General features: G+C 35.8%; 3 protein-coding genes across 3 annotated transcripts; 1 reads left to right on the top strand and 2 right to left on the bottom strand.

Moving 5' to 3' along the window:
- Positions 1-638: 638 nt before the first annotated feature.
- On the bottom strand, positions 639-2989 carry LOC130728858 (dof zinc finger protein DOF2.4-like). The gene is made up of 2 exons (XM_057580444.1): positions 2623-2989; positions 639-2348 (listed from the first exon to the last, which is right to left on the bottom strand). Exons 1-2 carry the CDS (start codon positions 2677-2679, stop codon positions 1278-1280), a joined length of 1128 nt encoding a protein of 375 aa, XP_057436427.1. The 5' UTR covers positions 2680-2989; the 3' UTR covers positions 639-1277.
- Positions 2990-18978: 15989 nt separating this feature from the next.
- On the top strand, positions 18979-19668 carry LOC130717494 (uncharacterized). The gene has a single exon (XM_057567736.1). It carries the CDS (start codon positions 18979-18981, stop codon positions 19666-19668), a length of 690 nt encoding a protein of 229 aa, XP_057423719.1.
- Positions 19669-19975: 307 nt separating this feature from the next.
- On the bottom strand, positions 19976-21278 carry LOC130728875 (uncharacterized). The gene is made up of 2 exons (XM_057580462.1): positions 20620-21278; positions 19976-20531 (listed from the first exon to the last, which is right to left on the bottom strand). Exons 1-2 carry the CDS (start codon positions 20797-20799, stop codon positions 20229-20231), a joined length of 483 nt encoding a protein of 160 aa, XP_057436445.1. The 5' UTR covers positions 20800-21278; the 3' UTR covers positions 19976-20228.
- Between the last annotated feature and the right edge of the window lie 230 nt (positions 21279-21508).

The raw sequence follows: 21508 nt of genomic DNA on the forward strand, positions 1-21508 counted from the left end.
TAACCCACCCAAAAATGGAAATTTTGCATTCATGGGGAAGTGAAAAAGATATGTCATGTGGCTGCTATAGTGCCTAGCTACCTCTATTACAACTTACAAGTGTTGGAAGATGTATCTTTTAGAATTCATTTCAATTCATTCACACACTCACTCTATATATTATATGCATGACTTTCTTATAGTCATGTATATATAAATTTATATGTTTTATAAACTAACTGCGGATTCTCCACAACGAATATTAAAAAGCGAGAATATTGACTTGGATATCGTCAAATCTCTATAAAAATCCAACGTATCTTTACTTTGATAGAATTAATTTCTTACATATGGTGCTCAAATATGACTATAGCTTTGTTTCAATTTGTTAGCATTTTTCATTTATCCGGTATTTAATTATTATGTACAACTAGCTACTTTTTCATTATTTTTTTAAATCAAATGGTACTATAAAGCTGATTTGGTAATAACATATATATCACTTTTTCAGAAGATTGTGTGTTTAATTTTTACTGTTGATGTGATGACTATGTTAGTGAGTGATCTATAAGTACCCGTACAAGCAACTTATGATCCTAGACGCATGTTATCACCTATAATAGTAACCGCAGTCGAACTTACCAAAACTTTAAAACACGTGAAAGCAAAAACAAAATTTAAAAGATAAGTGATACACTAGATTGTTTCTCAATATTACACCTTTGGCTGCGGAAAAATGTCATTAAGCAAATAGTAAAAACTACATTAATTATCACATAATAAACCTTCTAGTCCTCATATAGATGCACACAATTAGTAATATCAGCTTAACCTTTGATGTCATAACGACATGCAAATTAAGTAAACAATTACACCCAATACTTCTTTCAACACGTCGATACAATTGGAGCACTACAAATACTATAAATTTTGATCATATCCATCGACGGAGAAATATATAACTTAATTTCATGTAGCATACCACTTTGGCTTCTTGAAATAGTACAAATTTCCCTGATGCTTCCTTCCCATATATATCCACGTAACACTCATAAAGGGTGCATGAATTCCGTTCCATGGCTAACAAGTGATTGGTTCTATCTCTCTTAAATACCTTGGATCATGTCTATGATGATAATTAAGAATCTATAGTTGTTGCATGTTTGGAAATTCTTCTGTTCTAAAGACAAAATCAATCCTGGGAAAATATAATGTTGATGTGATCCCAAGTGTAAGAATTAATTCTGAGGAAAAAAAGAAGCTGATCCAAACCTGCTATGTCTAGCCAATTCCAAGGATCACAAGTAGTGGTTCGGCGAGGGAGCAAAGCTAGGAGCTTCTTCACTCCATGCATTGCCACTTCCATTATTCCAAAATGGATCATTTCCTGAAATACTCAAGAGATTTTTTGGCAAATTCAACCCTTCATTTCCTTCCACTTTTACAGTGTTATCATGCTGAGGCATCACCATCCCACTCACACTAGAAGAATCTATTGCCTTAGAACTATTAAACCTTCCTCCATGATCAGCATTGTTTTCTCCACCAAACTGAAACAACCCAATTTGCGGTTCCACATTAGTTAAGAAAGGGAACTGGTGATGCTGCTGCTGTTGCTGCTGACTCTGATGCTGATGATGAATTTGTTGTAAATTTGGCAACCTCCATTGCTCACCAAGGCCATTTGGCGACAACAAAGATCCACCATTGTTACCACTTGATGAACCCACACCAATTTGAAACTCACCAATATCACTTCCACTACTAGTACCATTGCCATTTCTTGTCCCAAAATGTGAACCAATATTCCCAGAAACATAGTCACTATTATAATGTTGTAAAGATGCCAAGAATGGAAATTGGGTTGTTGGTGTTTGAGTTTGCAAATGACCAACCATAGCATTAGTGGAGATTCCATTAGAAGAAGAGTTAGCACTTGTAGAGCTAGAACCATTATTAGCACCTTGGCGATGATCAGATTTCATAGGAGACTTTGAGTTGTTTCCTTTGCTTCTCTTGTTCCTTCTGCAGCCACCTCCAACTGGAACATTTCTCAGCGCACCCCCTCTGGTCCAGTACCGGCGGCATGTCTTGCAGAAGTGGCGTGGCTGTGAGAGATTGTAGTTATTGTAGTAACAGAACTTGGTATTGGTGGATTCACACCGCGGACACTTGAGTGTTGCATCAGGCTGGTGTATCTTGGCTAACCTAGCTCGATCCGCCATTGATCCTGGTCTGATAGAGCCCTGGTAGCCGCCGCCAGTACCACCACCACCTCCAACTATGTCAGTTGAAGGTGGTGGTTGTGGCGGCGGCGGTCGTGGTGAATTTTGCTGGGGGAAAATTCCGACTTGCTGATTATTAGGTTGCTGTGATTCAGCAAAAAAGTGTAAGAAAACAAAAATGAGAAAAAAAATAAAGAAGCTAAATAATTGAATATTTGTGTGTACGTTCATAAGGTATATTCAAGGGGAAAAAAGATTGATAAAGTGTGAAGGAATATTTTTGTTTGTGATTAACTATATATGTTCTTAGCTTTATTGATGAAGAAGCTATAATTAAAGAAAGAAGAAATTAAGGAAAGGAAATATGGAAGAGAATGAATGAAAGAATTATATAATTCATGATTAATTTGATGATTACCTGTTGTTGTGGCCAGTTGGGTGGATCTAGGTAGATTGGAAGGGACGGGAAGACCATGGCTGGCTGCTTGAGCTTTTCTTTTCTTTCTTTAGCAAAAGTTTGATGGGTTCTTTCTTTGGAGGTGGAGAATCACATCAACATGAGAGAGTTGCAGAGAGAAAGAGATCACCACAAGGAGAGGGAAAAGATAAAGGAGTGTTTGTGGGGGTGTGTTTTGTTTATGTTTTCATCTTTTTTTTTTCTTTTCCTTTTCTCCCCCTCTTGCATCCTCTCCCCTCTCTCTTCTTTTTGTTTGTATTTTTTTTTTTTGGGATTATTGAAGAGCACCAAACGAGTTTCTTAATCTATAAGCACCTTCATGTTCTAATTCTTTTAATTCAACATTAACATTACAAGATAATACCATTTCTACTATTTTTTCTCTTCTCTTCCTTTCTCATTTCAGTTACCTACACGCATTGAGTGTCAATCCAATATTCTCCTTAAAATTATTTAAGATTTGGATTAAATAAGTTCTTGGTTTGTGAACTATAATGAATTATTGATATTGATCTATGAACTAAATTTTCAACAAAATCAATTTGTGAACAATGAAAATAGTGAATTTTTCATCCTTCTACCTATTTAGGCACTGATGTGTCTGCTCGCGTGTCATTCCTAATTTGTTGATGTCATGTACTCTTCGGCCCAGCTATATCATCAATCGAGGTCGTGGAGAAGGAGGTGCAGTCCCACAATGTTTAGCAGCAGTCGTCCTCTGCCATATCTGGAGAGTTGAACTCCACAACGACGTATGATGGAAACCTAGGAGGGAAAGGAGAGATCGAGAACTAGAGAAGGAGAGATTGAAAGGTTGATAACTAAAGAAGGAGAGATCAAGAACCAGAGGAGAGGTCAAGAACCAAAGAAGGAGTGATCGAGAACCAAAGAAGTGGAGCGGTGAGGGTTTTGGGTCACGTAACATAGCTTCGCAGATATAATTCGGATTTCGGTAAAAGCGACGTAGGGGCATGAAGATGGTTGCTTTGGCGCGTTTTTATTCTCCTTGAGCTTTTGAAGAAGAATCCTATCTATCCTCATGCATTTCTTCATCTCGCCATAGTCGATTTCATCATCATAATCTTCATCTGCTTCTTATGTGAAATAAGTTAATTGTTGATCTAAGAGGTCGACTTTCAAAGATCTTGCCTTTGATTTTGTGATTTTTTCCTTCCTTATACCTACAAGGTGTTTGTATATGAATGTTCACTTGTATTTGAAAAGAACATTGTTTTAATAAAATATGCATGTGTGTTTGCTTCGGCCTATATTGGCTAGGGTTTTGTTTTGATGTTGGCAGGAAAGGAAATTTCGTGATGTTTCTAAAGCCTCCTTCGAGAGAGCGGAAATCTGGGCTCTTAGTTTGATTGTTCTAATTAAATTTTTTTTATGAATTCGAGTGTAGTGGGAGGGTTGAGTTTTTTGGATGAAGAAGGTTGTGGTTTTAGGGTCGTAAATGGTGAAGAAGAGGAAAATTTAATGCGTTTAAGGGTTGAAGATGGTGAAGATGAAGATGATTGGGGATGAAGATGATGGGGTATGATGAAAAAATAATTAATTTTTTCCACATGAACATTTAAAAACACAGAAAATCCACATCATTTAAAACTTAACACGGGCAAATCAACATCTAAATGAGTAGAGGGTTAATACATGACTCTTTCCATGGTCAAGGTATTAGATTTCGTTTAGAATTTCATTCACGGGCCAATACCAATAATTCACTATAGTCAAGAGACAAAAAAACACACTTAACCCTAAAGATTTTAGTCTCCAATTGCCATGTAGGATTAGAGAAACCCTAACACACTAGCTTGCTTTGTGTTAATAAAAAAAATCTATTCATACCCAAATCCATACAAATCAGGAGAGATACAAATAAAAGAGTTGTAATTGATAATGTGATAGAAAAAAGTTTGCTAGTAATGATTGTCGAATGCCAACAATTCGTAATATTCAATCGAGATATGCATTTAGCAGCGGTTTTCAACTGCCGTTAAACACAAAGTGTAAAGAAATAACATATAAAAGAAGAAAAAAACACGTTTAGACTGTTTGGACTATTGAACAAAATGTGTGTAACATGTTAGAAAAGTCAACAGATGCTCATTAATTTCTTGGTATGAGCGCCAAGGGATCACCCAAATAGTGTTAATCATCAACTAAAATTTTAATTAAGAAAATTAAAATTTATATATTTTTAATTGTGGAGTGAGATAAGGAAAAAAATATCGTAAAATTGTTGTTATATGAATTTATTGTATATGAGATCCCATATTTTTGAATATAAATAATGGGCTTTAAAATTTTTTAGAAAAAAATATGGAATTTAAAAGTAAAAAGGTGATGAGTCATGGAAGCATGGTGGGGTGGTCTTCGGTGGAAGTGTCCCAATCGAATGAACCTTTATTTCCCTGCTCAAAAGGAAAAAGCCATTATTTTTTATTCTTTGTATAATTAATTAACTTTATTTTGTAGGTATAGCTTTTTTTATTTTTATGTCATAAGTTTACAAACCTTTTGCATATTATGACATTTATGTACCAGTCCAGTCCTAGCCTCATAGGACGACATATATATAATACACACCCCCAAGTGCCATCCAAGGACAGAAAAGATTCAGTACCCTTATGCTGATATGAAGAGAGTGGAATAAATTCACTCAGTAGATAAAGGATATATTGATACAAAATTAGCACTAACCATGTATTTAGGAAACTTGGATTATAGATTACTAGATATATAGTTCAGCCAATTAGTTTTGTCAGCACAACTGACTACACGTTTTGGGTTTAATTTTCACTCTCTATAGGTCAAATGTTTGAATCCGTAACTTGTATTTACAAATTTAATTGCAAATTCTAGTGAAAAATTATAAATTTAGCTTCAGATTAGTGGCAAAATTACTAAAATATTCATCATTAATTTCTTTCCCAATATTTTAACTCCTCATTTAGTTATGAATTTTGCACTTACAAAATATCAGTCTAGTGATAAGCAAGTTAAACTCCGTAAGACTGAGAAGATAAGTTTGAATCCCAAAAAAGACCGTTGTTGGGATGGACATACAACTATTTTTCGAACGGGTGGCGACATCTGTTAAAAGACAAAAAAAAAATTATAAATTTTTATGTATATTCTCTCACTAAATATGTTCATCACTTAACTCGTCCTAAAATATGAATAATAATTTTTTAAAGACTCACAAATTAATTTAGCTGCGAATTCTAGTGATTTTTTTTTTTATAAATTTAGCTTCAGATTAGTGATAAAATTTTCCATCACTAAAATATTCATTGTTAATTTCCTACTCAATATTTTAGCTACTCATTTAGTTATGAACTTTGTGATAGATTTTCTCTTATTGAATATGTTCATCACTAAACCCGTCAAAAAATATGAATAATAATTTTTTAAACAGTATCAACAACGAAGATTTAAGTTTTAAAAAAAAAACAGCGAAGATTTTCCATTAATATTGTGAAGCGTACGTCGTTTTTTCCGTCATTAAAATTGTGATGCATTAGTTTTTTTTTTTTTTTTTTTTTTTGAAACTTAATTGTGATGCATTAGTACCCGTAACTAATTTGAAAATAAAAAATTTATTTTGTATACTACTAGAAAATAGAAAATTTCCTACTAATTTTTCACCAGAGCTTTTCTTTACGCTTTTCATAAAACTAGTGTTTTTTTACCCGCGCGTTGCACGGGGAATATGTTTGTTATATTCGATACGTCAATCAATACCTTGATTATTAAAATTATATTAAACAACAGATGAAATAGAAGAGTCTGAAATGCTAAGCAAATTGGACAAAAAGACTTCTCTTGTAAGCTTGATTTAGATCAACATGAACTCGTTTCACATTCTTCTTGGACATGAAGACAATAGCACAAATCATAGATTTAAGAAATCACTAATAAAGCAGATGATAAACACATATTAATCATGGAAAAAAAAGTATCTGATAGTAACACATATGAGGATTGTGATAGATAAATCATAAAGTATGACATCATTGTGTTTATATCAAGACATCCAAGTTTGTGCCAATATTGCAGGGTCCCTACAAAATTTATGATATGTATATATCAGACTTTGTACATACTCGTATAATTTGTACAAAAAATGAAAGTGGACTATATTATAATGTAGTATAAATTTAACATAAAACTATATTGTAAACCACTAAAACCTTGTTAAAATTTATTTTTATATGGAAATATTTTCAAGTAAAATATTATTCCCCGTGGGAGTTTTTAACCTTTTAACTTAAATATAAATAATATAGATTATATATGTATTAAGGTCTTCTAATCTCCGCACGACATCTTTTCATCGACACATTAATAATTGCTTATTTGCTGGAGTAATATCCTTTCACCCTCCATAAATGTACATCAAACCTTATAGAACATCACAAACCCCTCCAATAATCTTAACTATACCGTCTGGATCTCACCCATCATGATCTGATTCATACAACATTAATCCACAAACTAAAGGACTTGTGTCCTTTTATTATACCCTAATTCCCTTTAGCCTCATTCAGTCTGGTCCTCATCCTGTGTATATGCATGTGGTCATTGTTCATGTCCCACTCCACAAATCACATAACTCATATTAAAAATTAACTCGTCGAGTCTTGTAGATGGAAAAAACCCCGTTCGGAGAGTTAGCCCCACCATGATACAACATTAATCCACAAACTAAAGGACTTGTGTCCTTTTATTATACCCTAATTCCCTTTAGCCTCATTCAGTCTGGTCCTCATCCTGTGTATATGCATGTGGTCATTGTTCATGTCCCACTCCACAAATCACATAACTCATATTAAAAATTAACTCGTCGAGTCTTGTAGATGGAAAAAACCCCGTTCGGAGAGTTAGCCCCACCATGATGTGGATTTTCCCGACTCAAACAGAATTGTCTTCGAATGAGGACACCTGTCTTACACCAGGAGTAAAAAATTAATCAATTTATTCCTTCTTTGTTACCCTGCTTATTTCCCCCACTATGTCTCTTTGTTCATCAACTCATGTAAACTACGTTCTATGTGAGTTACTTTTACCATGTCTACTAATCTATTTTAGACATAGTTCTCATGGAAGTATAGTTTCAAATGAAGAAATGCCGTAAAACACAACCTACTAAAAAAGTAGGTAAAAAAATTCATGCATACTTTGATTAGGGCAATTTTATCGTGTAAAAGATGATACAAATTTTACAATGGTAAAGATGTGCAAGAATATCGCCACTAGAAAAAGTAAATTTAGTGGCTTTATTTTTTGTTTTTGAGAACAAAGAGATTTTATTGATGAATGAGTAAAAAACTCATGAGAACATTCCTCTCATGTAGAATGAAAAAAAAAAAACCAACAAAAACTTGGTGCCAAAAGCAATTCATGAGAGAGCCTCATTAAAACCTCCATAGGAAATATCCAGTGGGAAAAACCCTAGGTGAGGAAAAAGATCACTAAAACAAAAGCCAAGCACCATATATACCTCAAAAAAAGCTAAACAAAACCACCCGCCTACAAAAAATATTAGCAGCAAACAATAAAGAAATAGAAAGATCATCTCCAATGGCATGTAGTTCCTGCTAACTGACAAAATTGCACGAAGTCTCAAGCTTGATTGTAATAGCTAGTAAATCTCCACCTCCAAACATAAGCATGGCATTCCACTTTCCATGACCTGTTGCTTTAAGGAATAATGCAAGAAAGATAAATAGAGACCAAAAAGAAATGGACCTGAGCCTACAACACCATTAGATTCGACTGGACATCAAATGTAGTTAGCAGAATTTTAAAGCTTCATGAATCATCATCACCTATGTTTCAAAAGCAAAACCCTACCCGTGCGTTGCACGGCGAAGTTTGTTCTTATGTTTAGTCCTCATATTTTTCTTTTTAAGTATCAAGTTCGTTCTTATATATTTTTACGATTTCTTTTAACATTGATCTTTACACTTGAATTGAGATATTGCTGAATATTAAGATTGTGAATGTGATAAAGCATTCTAATTTGCTACTTTTGTCTTTTTTTTTTCTTGTCATCATACTCATGTGTGATCTCATGTGCCTCTCCTTGAAGTGGGGCTCTTAGTCTTAACTCTGGGGCTCTTAGTCTTAACCTTTCATTTCATAGTAACCCTCGTTTCAAAGTAAAATGTCTTATTAGTAAATTACCCATTTTATCAACGGCGCCTAAAAGTTTGTACTTTTTTTTTAAAATGAAAAAAAGTGAGTACTTTATAGTTACTTCATGGATGCTACTAATTTTATTTTCACCACTCCTATCAGGATTTCTATAAATTCCTAGTTTGGTAATGGGCTTTCAAAGTTGTACTAATACTTTGCCACATGACACATTTTAATTGACTTAGTGTAATAGTAAAAGAATATAATGAACTTGCTCAGGGTGGGGGAGAATGATTACAATGAATCAAGCAACACAATCAAAAAGGTGAATCCGTAAAATGTCCTTGTTCTGCGGCAATGAATTGCCCGAACTACATCTAATGAATATGTCTCTACTTCTAAGATGGAATTCCTTTAATTGCTAATGACGGTGTACAAAAGTACCTTCATATCGATAGTGTTCTCTAGTGTGTAAAGGCACATTCACATTTATCTTAACTCTCAAAATTATGTACAATCACGAATACACACAACCCTTTGTGTTTCTCTGCATTCCCATAGAAATAATTTGTTTGCTCTTAAACTCAACCATGATCTTTTTCTCTTCCTCTACTTATTTGAGCTTATCTCATAGAATGAATACTTATTCAAGTGTTTTTTTTTCTCTTCCTCCATCAGACATGACATTTGCTTTTGCTTTCTCCACAAAACTTGTTAGGGAGAGCCTATAAAATTTAGACACAACCACCACAAAAATGAGCCTTTTCAACCTCAGTGGGAGAAATTACAATCTAAATCTCACAAAAACTTCTGAAATTAAAACCTTACACATAAGGGGTGGAACCTTTCACTAACCAATTTCAAACCCAAAATTATACATCCATGAATTACCAATACTTCTATGGATTCATACAAAACAAAACTAAAAAAAACTAAAACGAAGACCAGTGTTGCTTGAAATACTCCCATTCCCACTATCTAACAACCTCTTCGAAGGTGTTAAGCAATTTCAATCCAATTCATTTACAACACCGGCAAATTCTTCAGCAAGTAATTCTTTCCATGAAATTCTGAATTAGCAAGCTCCCAACTCCAAATCAATTATCTTAAACCCTTGTTCCAATGCCAAAACCCTTGTTCCACTATGAGCATCAATCTGTCCTCTATTTCTCCAATAAAAACATAACAATGCAACCTTAAAAATATATTGCTGCACAACCTGTAATTAAAACTAAAAACATTTAAGACACTAAAATTAAAAGAAGGATAAATGAAATGGCAAGCATGAAGAAAAAAATAGGAATTGAGCTATCAGCCGCAAGATCTCCAGAAAAACAAATATTCAAATTTCTAGTATGTGATGATCAAAATTCTATGCATAATTTGCACCAAGATATAGCAAAATAAGTTCACCTTTTCTATGTACAACAATATGCTTGTTCCTGAAAGACAACTCCATCTGATTAGTTTCAGCATGGTTTCAATTCTAAAAACAAAACATAAACGCACATGGATGCAGTGTTAGGATGTTTTTGTGCTTCTTCTTCTGGAAGCCATATAATATAGTGGTGTCAACATGCTGCACTAATTAAATATGGCAAATCCGATTAGATAGGAAATAATCTGCATGCTATATTCATTGAGGCAAAAGAGACATGACATATTCATTAATTGAAGAACTAATAATACCACTACCGTCAAATCTAATCCTTTTAGTTTTTCTGCAAAGTGAACAATATGGCCCTTTCAATCAATTATCAACATGAAGTTGGGAATGTTATTGAAATTATAATCGGTTTCTAAACTTTTTAAATCTGGTGACTTGTCGTCTCCCCTGAATCGCTTCTATAGCTATATAGCAGAAAATGAGTTTTAACATGAGCGGGAAAAAAAAACCAAACTAACATGAAATAGAAAGGAGAATGCTTGTATTCAAAATCTGCATCAGAAGGGAGGGACCTGTGTAAGATTTAGAGATGTAGAAGCCCCTCCATAGTAGTCATTTCGATCCATGTGGAACACCTAATTCAAGTGTGCAGGAATAAAATGAATACGACTACATATGGTCATTGACAGAAGCATCAAGAACATGAAAATTAATTGAGATGCATAGAGCATTTTTTAATTGTTGAACATCTTTTCAAATACACAAATAATTGTCCCTTTTAGTATTACTTTTAGCAATATAGTTGCCCCAAAAAAGAATCAAAGAAAATCAAACAAACCAGGGCATAATGAACTTTGTAAGAAATAACCCAGTTACAATGAGCGAACTTTATAAGAATCAAAGAAGAAGGAAGAGCAAATATATGAGCAAAAAGAAAAAAATCAAACAAACCATTGAGAAAAAAAAGGAATATGAGAGCATGCACATTATTAGACTTATTTGAGTTTTAACCATTGCAAAGGAAAAACAAATTTTTGTAGGTATACAGTTTTATCAACTCCAATTCATTATAAACTGCAATGCAACAATATGCAGAAAGTACACAATTTGGAGTACAAAGATAGTTCAAGCTTCACCATTGAATTAAAAAAATCATAAGCAAGGCATATTTTTTTTTTGATAGGAAATGTAACTTCATTAGATAATAATCGAAAATACATCTGCTAAAAGCGCAGTTTGAATTTGAGAAGGAAAGTTATCCCACCAACAAAAAAACTAAAATTGGCAATACATATCAATAAAGCAACACCATGAACCATAAAACCATGTATTCAACTCAAATCACAGTGTAGGCATATATGCAAAAAATTGTAAGGACTTACTGTATTCCACTGCAGTTAGTGCAAACAAATGTCCAAAAATTTGTGCACACATATTGTGGTCCCTTGAAATAGATAAAAGAAAAATAATTAATGTAATGCAGTAATTTCCTGGCTAGATTCGGAAGAGTGCAATCAGAAATTCAGAATGATAAGTGTATTCTTTCATATAGATCCTGCTATAAGAAACACTATATGTAACAGATGGAAGGTGATGCGATGTGGATCAGTAGATCAATTATTATCTCACCTATTTATCCACATATAAATTAACAATACAAAACTATGGAACTGCTCCCACAAACACTTTAAATAGACACTTTGCTGTTAGCCAGATGATAAAAGATGTTCATATATCTACATGTCATGTTCTACATTAGCATGCACAGTAAAAAGCTTAAAGTTTTATGGCCAACAATTATACATGTCATTTTTTTAACAAAAATAAATAAAAGATAACAAAAGATAGGTGATTCCTTTCATTAATCTTATACTTATTTAGAGTAGAGGGAAAACTGTCATTGCTTAGAACCAACCTTTTTGTTCTCATTAGTCTTTTGAGTCAGCTTGTGCCACCTACACAGAAGTACAATACAAAAGTATCAGAAGCTGAATAAAAAGAAAAAGAACAAAATTATTTTGGCCATACCATGCCCAGCTACACCAAGGATTAGTCCCCATGAAATGCAAGAGGCTAAATAGGTTTTCTAAACTATTTGCAATAGATAAGTTACTTAAGAAAACAAATATGGATACAACAAAACTGATTTGAAAGTATAGAAAGCAAGAAAACTATGCTTCTGCCAGTAGCAAAATGTCTTATAAAACAGCAACATGCCCAATAAAAGAATAAAAAACATGATAGAACTGAACAGATATATTGATTAAAGTATGAGGAAGAGAGAACTTACAGTTACATAAGACAGTGGGATCTAAATGTCTTCCGCTTCTCTTCAATCTCACAACCTTGCCGAGAGGAAATCATCAGAGGGAAAAGATGGGGAAGACAGTGAGTTTGACGGTGATGGTGGTTTCCATGGCGGAGGCAAATGAGTGCGAGCAGGTGCTGTCCCTGTCCAATCACAAATGGAATGAAAGGAAAATTTAAAAGCCCAAACAATATCAATTCAACAACTAAAGTACAGAATGTAATCAAAGAAAACTATATGTAAGGTTATCAGAATGAAACTATGAATTACAACTTCTATACAGCACAATTCAAAGTAATTCAGCAACACAGTGCCACACTATACCAAAACCCACCACAAATTCTTCCCACAAACTAACAAAATTTCCAATTTTTCGACAAATTCCAACCCTAAATCGATCAAAATATACACAAAACCCCTTTTGCAATCTAAATTAATCACAAAACCCCAAATCAAACAATTAAGATAACTAATCAACCCTAAAACAAACAATTAATCAAAAACGAAGAAAATTAAGATGAGATTAGCAACCTTTTCAGGATCACCACCCTTATCAGGGTGATTCTTAATGGCGGCTTTCTTGTAAGCTTTCTTCAAATCATCTTGCGAAGCGGTCTTAGAGACACCCAAGATGTCGTAGTACCTAGTGCTGTCACTCTTCTTCGGCGGCGCTCTGCCAAACATCTTCGCGGCGCCGATTGATCGGAATTTGGAAACCCTAGTTGTTCGAAGATGAGATCCGAAACCGAGATGCAATTGAAAAGATACAATGAGCTGTGCAATTGAAAAAATGTTAAAGGATAAATAAGGTAAAGAAAAATCAGGGCACATGTGGCAAATAGGGCCAAGGTGGAAAAGCTGACGTGTAAATTATTAAATGAGAATTAATAGGTGGAAAAGCTGACGTGTAAATTATTAAATGAGAATTAATAGGTGGAAAAGCTGACGTGTAAATAATTAAGTGAGAATTAATCTCGGAGCGACACGTCACTAACTTGGCCTGTGAGAGCGACACGTCATGCTAGAAGTTGTTCTTTTCTAATATATATTGATTGATGTTTTCTATTTAAATTAGCTAAATAATTTATTTTCCGATGTATCAAAAAAAAATTAGCTAAATAATTTAAATTTGATGAAAAATAAAATTAAATCTTGACATTTTTTTATATAAAATATACAATGATAAATTTAAACTTTTTTCTATTTATTCTTCATTTTTATACCATCCAAAAACTCGTACCTAATCGAGTTGCTAAAATATTGTCGAGGAAACTAATGATGAATATTTTAAAGAACAAAAAGTCTATCACTAATTCCTGAGATTGTGTCCACTGAGCGGAATCCGGAGGTCTGGAGTGCTTGTGAAGAGGGAAATGGAGTCTCGGACGATTATCTTTGCCTTGAGGTTGTGGTCAATGAACGAAGGCTAGAGGATGTTTTGGTTTTGGCTGGAGATGGCGAAGAACACAATTGTCTGCTTTGGAACTTGAGAAGTGATTTATTCCTTCTTTGCGGCAACACTGTTGTGGAAAATCGTCCATGGTTGTTGCTGAGGGATCTCTCTTGCCTCCTAAGAGGGTGGGAGTAGTGACTAAGATGGGTACGTTTCTGGTGTGCTTTGAGCAACTGGGTTTAGCTAGGGTCGGTCTCAATTCAGCTTTCCTTAGGAATACTTGGACGTTGGAGGCCCTAGCTAAGGAGGATCAAATTCAAGGGGTTGCTGGTTCTGTTTTGGCTAGTGAATTTATATGCTCTTATGATGGGTTAGTTAATGCTTGTCGAAGTCCTTCCCTTGCTGATGGAGGATGCTATTATAGGGTCTTAATTCACGAACTGATAGGATAGGAACCTAGTGATGATGAAGGTGGGGATTCCGATGTTCCTAAGCGGCAAGGTCGTCCAAAGAAGGTTAAGGGCTGCTTCCCTATAGAAATGGTCTCTCGAACCCGTGGGAGGCATAAGAAAGACAAGGTTAGGGCCACAGTTTTGGAGACTTGGGGATCTTCTTCGTTGGGTTAAGGTCTGATTGTATCTGGTGAGTTAGAGTGTCCTTTGGTAGTGGTCGAGGACTTTGTTTTGGTAACACCTTCAGCTTCTTTGTCATCGTCGAATTCAGACACTGTCAGGAGAGGTGTTTCTTCACGCGGGCGATGGAGTCGTGGCTTCTCGACAAGCTTGTGGGTTTGGTGTATGAAGAGAACGTTGTGGATTCTATACGAGGCATTGGAAAGGTTTTTCAGGAACATCTCATGTCCTGATTCTATTCTCTTGTGCTGATTTTATATCTCTTTGGGTTTTCATGCTTTGGCTCTGAATTTTGTTTTGTATAGCTATGTTATTAGCCTTTGCTGGTCTTTATTTGAGTCTCATGTTGGGGTCATTCCTTCTTTTTGGGGTTTTTCATTTGAGCATCTTGTGCTTTACCTCGTTTTTATAGGTTTAATCTCCGCTCTCCTTCCGTCCTTGGGAGTTTGTCCTCAAGCTTTTTATGTGATAATATAATCATTTAATTTTCAAAAAAATAATTTATGATATCTTTACGATAATTTGTAGTTGGAAATTTGAACCTCCGCTAAATGCTTACCTGCAAATTTTCTTATATGTGATAACTTTTTATAAGATATGAACTATTTAATAAATCTAACCATTGAGTTATGTAATTTAATCGTGATGATTATGTATACTAAATTTTGGTTAAATTAGAAATTTGTAAATGCGTAATCTTATACTATCGTTATTTACTTATATTTTAGGCTTAATACATCAGAAGGCCCCTGTAATTGTAAAGGGAATCAAATCCAGGGCCTAGAAAATTTTTGCATCAAATTGGGTCCCTAGAAATTTTTTTTTAATTCAATTAAGGCCAAAGTGTGCCAGCTCTCAATTTTATCCCAGTCAGCATTTCCACGTGGCTTTTATTATTATTTTTTAATTTAAAAAAATAATTAAAAATTATTTTTAATTCCATCTCAGTTAAGTAATCAGAAAAAAAAATTAAAAAACTTAATAAATAACCTAATCTAACTAATAAACTAATCTAACCTATTCTAATCCCAAATCTAATAATCTAACCTAATCTAATCTAATAATCTAACCTAAAACAAAGCATCAAATTGAACCCAATCCCAAATTCCCAATTGAACCCTAACTGAGGAGAACGAAGAACACGACTGAGAGAGAGAGAGCGAAGAACACCTTGATAAATCGAAGAACAACCACCACCATCACGATCGAAGAAGGCAAAGAAAACGAACTCCAACCGAGAGAGCGAAGAAGAAGGTGAAGATCAACAAACTCGAAGAAGCTAGTGCTGTATTTAGAAAGGTCGAACCAGGTATTACGAATATAGTTGTTGATTTGCGTATTAAAATGCTGTCTGGGATGTTCTTACTTCTTGTTGGGGATGAATGGTTGCTTACTTGTTCTTTGTTGGGGATGAATACTTGCTTAGTTGTTATTGGTTTGAATACTTGCTTAGTTGTTATGGGTTTGACTACTTGCTTACTTGCTATGAGTTTGAATACTTACAAGTTAGGTTTTCTTTTGCAGGAATGGCAGAAGGTTTGATCAAAACCAGAATCCACCATAAGGGTCATTTCAGAGGCATACCTTTGAGATATGTTGGGGGAGAGTCCATTGAAATTGATGGGGATGTTGATTTATTCTGTTACTTTTCCATCAAATCTACTGTGAAGGGACTTCTGGGATATCCTGATGATGAGTACAAATTGTGGTGGTCCTCAGAAGTGAATTTAGCAAAGGGCTTGAAGAAGATACTTGATGATAAGGATGCTATGGAAGTTGCTAGGTATGCAATGGATACTGGGGGGGTGGTTGATATATACCTGGAACATACTGTGGAATTGCCTGAAGTTGTTAGGAATGAGATGCAAAAAGAAGATGCTGTGTTGGATGATGAAGATGATGTGTTTGTGGAAGTGACTGAAGTGGAAGTGATTCCTATGACTCAGGAAGCTCCTACTGTTGCAGTGCCTGAAGTGGAAGTGCCTGAAGTGGAAGTGACTGAAGTGGGAGTGATTCCTATGACTCAGGAAGCTCCTCTTACTGTGCCTGAAGTGGAAGTGAATCCTGCCACTAAAGAAGCAAAGGGAAAATGTCTTGCTGACAGTGATTCTGATGACATTAGGATAGTATACTCTAGTGACAGTGACATTGAATGGAGCGGTGCTAGCAACATAGACAGTGAGGATGAAATCTGTAAAAACCTGACCAATGATGGGTTTGATGATGTGGATGAACCATTTGATGTACAACAGGATGGTGATGGAAGAGATGATGTGAACAGAAACAGTGGGCCCAACAATGGTGTTCAAGATGGTGATGAAAGTGATAATAATGTTGGTTTCATTCCCTCTGAGGTTGCAGCCCAACATAACATTGATATGGAGTATGAGAGTGATGACCTTCTGAGTGATTATTCTTGTGATGAGGAAGATAATGGTTCCAGGGTCAGATACCAGAGGTTCAGGCAAGAGGACTTTGACAAAGACTATAAGTTCAGACTGGGAATGGAGTTTGCTTCCACAGAAGAGTTTAAGAAAGCTATCCTTGCACACTCTGTGATGAATGGGAAGGCTGTGATATACAAGAAGAATGACAAGAATAGGGTGAGGTTTGCTTGCAAACAAGAAGAATGTAGGTTCATTGCATACTGTGCCAATATAAAAGGGACTTCAACATACAGGATTAAGACACTTAATCCTGATCACACATGTGGAAGAACATTCAAGAATAGGGCAGCAACAGCTAAGTGGATTGCAAAGGTCATTGAGGACAGAATGAGGAACTCTAATGGGGTAATGCAAGTCAAGGAGATTATTCATGAGATGAGGACAAGGTACAGTGTTGGTGTCAGTTGGGGGACTGCTTGGAATGCAAGAAAAATTGCTAAGGAGGCTGTTGAGGGAGATGCCCTAAAGCAGTTCACCTTGATAACATCTTATGCAGCTGAGCTCATGAGGGTGAATCATGAAAACACAGCAGCTATCATTCTGAGATATATTCCCACCACACTTCAGCCTAGATTTGGTTGTTTTTATATGTGTTTGGAGGGATGCAAATCTGCTTTTAAGCTCGCTTGCAGACCATTTATTGGGATTGATGGATGTCACCTCAAAACCAAATATGGTGGCATCCTTCTCATTGCTGTGGGAAGGGACCCAAATGATCAATACTTCCCACTGGCATTTGCAGTGGTTGAAGCTGAGTGCAAAGAATCTTGGAGATGGTTTTTGAACCATTTGATGCGGGATATTGAGGATAATGGTGAGAAAAAATGGGTGTTCATCAGTGATAAGCAAAAGGTAACCTAAATTAACATATTATATTTACAGCCTATATTAAACCCGAGTCATCATGCCTTACTTAACTTACATTACAATCTGATTGTGTTGGCTAGGGGTTGCTACAAGTGTTTGCTGAGGACTTTCCTGGTATAGAGCACCGCTATTGTGTGAGACATTTGTACGCAAACTTCAAGCAGAAGTTTGGTGGAGGAACTGAGGTTAGAGACCTGCTGATGTGGGCATCCAAAGCAACATATAAGGAGCTGTGGGAGGAGAAAATGCAAGAAATCAAAAAAATCAATGAAGCTGCTTACTGGTGGCTGATGGCAATCCCTACAATACATTGGTGCAGGCATGCTTTTTCTTATTTCCCTAAATGTGATGTAACCATGAATAATTTGGCTGAGGCTTTCAACTGTACCATTTTAGTTGCTAGGGACAAACCCCTTATCACAATGTTTGAATGGATTAGGAAGTATTTAATGACCAGATTTGCTACTTTGAGAGAAAAAAGTAAAAAATGGAAGGGTAAGGTGATGCCTAAACCTAGGAAGAGGCTAGATAGAGAGATAAAGTATAGTGGTAATTGGGTAGCAACTTGGGTTGCTCAAGGTCTATTCCAAGTTGAGCATGCTGGTTTTGAAGACCAGTTTATAGTTGATATAGATAAGCAATCATGTACCTGCAACTATTGGGAATTAAATGGAATTCCCTGTAGACATGCTGTGGCTTGCTTCAATGATAAGGGTCTTAAGCCTGAGAATTATGTGCATCAATATTACCTTAGAGCAACTTATGAAATTTGCTATGGGCACATGATTTCCCCAATTAATGGTGAGAATAAATGGCCAAAGATGAGTCAAGATGACATCCTTCCTCCTGAGATTAAAAGAGGGCCAGGAAGGCCCAAAAAATTAAGGAGAAGGGAACCTGATGAACCAGATAAGAAGAATCCAACCAAATTAAAAAGGGGAGGCAGTTCTTACACATGTGGTAGGTGCCACCAAAAAGGACACAACCAGAGGAAGTGCCCTTTGCCTCCGTCATCTCCACCACTTGATGATGAGCACATTGAAGAAGAGAATGAACCACAAAGAGAGGATCTCTCACAGGTAATAAAATTAAGCCATGTTGCATCTGATTGTGCAACCCCTGGGTAAAAAAGTCTAAGTATGGTCTTTGTTTCTGTACAGGTCTTTGGCTCTATTACATCACAAGATGTGTCTGCTTCTGCTCCATCAACTCAAGAAGCTCCACCACCTCCAGTGCTAGTGCAACCTGATTCAAGGGCAAAAAAACAAGCTCCACCACCTGCCACTGGAAAAGCCAAAAAACAACCAACACCATCTCAGCCTGCTGCAGCTGCCATAGCTACAAATCAAGCACCACAACCTCCACCATCTCCAGCTGCAGCTGCCAGAGCTAGACATCAAGCACCACCACCACCTCCAGCATCTCCAGCTGCAGCTGCCAGAGCTAGACATCAAGCACCACAACCACCTCCAGCATCTCCAGCTGCAGCTGCCAGAGCTAGACATCAAGCACCACAACCACCTCCACCATCTCCAGCTGCAGCTGCTAGGGCAAGACATGAAGGAGAACCTGCTGCTAGATCTGCATCACAACCAAAGAAACCTGCTGTCCAGCCCTCAAAGCCTGCTGCTCAGCCCACCAAAAAGCCTGCTACTAAGCCCTCCAAGCCTGCTGCTCAGCCCTCAAAGCCTGCAACACAACCCAAGAAACCTGTTGTTGCTGCTCCTAATCAAAGGGGAAAAAAGAGAGGGCCAGACAATGAGATTGGTCATTGGATTCCAGGAGACCAAGGAAAGAAGAGAGTTATCAAAAGGAGAAGATGGATCTGAAGAAAAAGAGGAGCACATGATGCTGCAGGACAACAAAAGATGCTCATATCTGTCTTTTTTTGTAATAGTTATGTTAGATATAGTTATTTAGTGGAACATGGGACCACATCACCAACTATTGTAATGAAATGCTTGGATGACATTACTTTGGCTCCATTACTTTTGTATTAGCTTTATGGCTCACATTTGCTATGTTCAAGACTCACATGTTTTGAGGTTGTGTTTTCTATAACAATTTGGCTTTTGTTTATTAAGCATTTACTTTACAATTATGCATCATGTGTATATACTGCCAAAACAGGGCAGCAAGTATACTTTATTGTGTGCATGAGTTATGGAACATTGCAGGGGAAAACATAACAAAATTGAAGACCATACTTTATGTTCAAAACAACCAGAACACATTGCATTTAATCATGCTGGATGTTGCATTCATTACATAGGACCTTTTGCATTCAATTCAATCCTGGCAAAATACAAAAGCCATACAATGCAGACAAAAGAAGTTCAACTTGGACAACACATAAGAACCTAAGCCCTAAATCCACCACACCCCATTCCTAGAAAAACTTTGACACTGCTACAGCCAAAGTAATGCCTAAAAAGAACAAGAGCACATTAATCTTCAATCCCTCTGTTTCCAGCTTCATCTTCATCATCTCAATTTTGTTGTCCTTCTCATTCATGTCTTCACATAACTTAATAATTGCCCTGTGCACTATTTCCTTAACATCTTCCCTCAAACTAGCAATCCTTTTTTCCATAATGTCATTTATGTCTTCATTCAGATTTGAAGAACCCTGCATACCATCTTCAGCAGCAACACCTTTATCCCATTCGAAAAAACCACAAGTCCCTTTCTCCTGGAACAATTGAAAAATCAAACATTACAAGCAGAACCACAGCCAATCAGATGAATAATTATACATGAATCAGTAGAGAAGAAATTACCTTCCAATCAGGGCACCTCCAAAATAGCTTTCCTGGGTTATTCTTGGAATTGGATCGGTAGAGAATTACCTCTTTCCCACAGCCACAAGTCTTGCATGAAAGTGAGGGTGAAGGACAAGATGTGGATGAACGACCACTGAGCCTTGGGTTCTTCGATGCTTCGTGGTTCTGAGAATTCATCTCAGTCGACCCAACAAGCTTCGTTCGCTTCTCTTCTTGTCGTTCTTCACCCTTCGCTCAGCTCCTTCCTCCCTCCTGCAACTCTCTCGTTCGTGGAGCTGTCTCTCAATCGTGTTCTTCGTTCTCCTCAGTTAGGGTTCAATTGGGAATTTGGGATTGGGTTCAATTTGATACTTTGTTTTAGGTTAGATTATTAGATTAGATTAGGTTAGATTATTAGATTTGGGATTAGATTAGGTTAGATTAGTTTATTAGTTTATTAGTTAGATTAGGTTATTTATTAAGTTTTTTAATTTTTTTTTCTGATTACTTAACTGAGATGGAATTAAAAATAATTTTTAATTATTTTTTTAAATTAAAAAATAATAATAAAAGCCACGTGGAAATGCTGACTGGGATAAAATTGAGAGCTGGCACACTTTGGCCTTAATTGAATTAAAAATTTTTTTCTAGGGACCCAATTTGATGCAAAAATTTTCTAGGCCCTGGATTTGATTCCCTTTACAATTACAGGGGCCTTCTGATGTATTAAGCCTATATTTTAAAACATATATATATTATTCATCAAATTAAAATTATCTTATGACGTATCCATGATTTTAAAATTTTATGAAGTCAATGATTTTAAAATTTTATGAAATTTTAATCTACTCATTCAAAACTCTTAAATGAATGGTTGAATTTGTCAATTTCATATTTTGTAATTAAA

This window comes from Lotus japonicus, chromosome 1 (assembly GCF_012489685.1).
Source record: "Lotus japonicus ecotype B-129 chromosome 1, LjGifu_v1.2".
NCBI lineage: Eukaryota > Viridiplantae > Streptophyta > Magnoliopsida > Fabales > Fabaceae > Lotus > Lotus japonicus.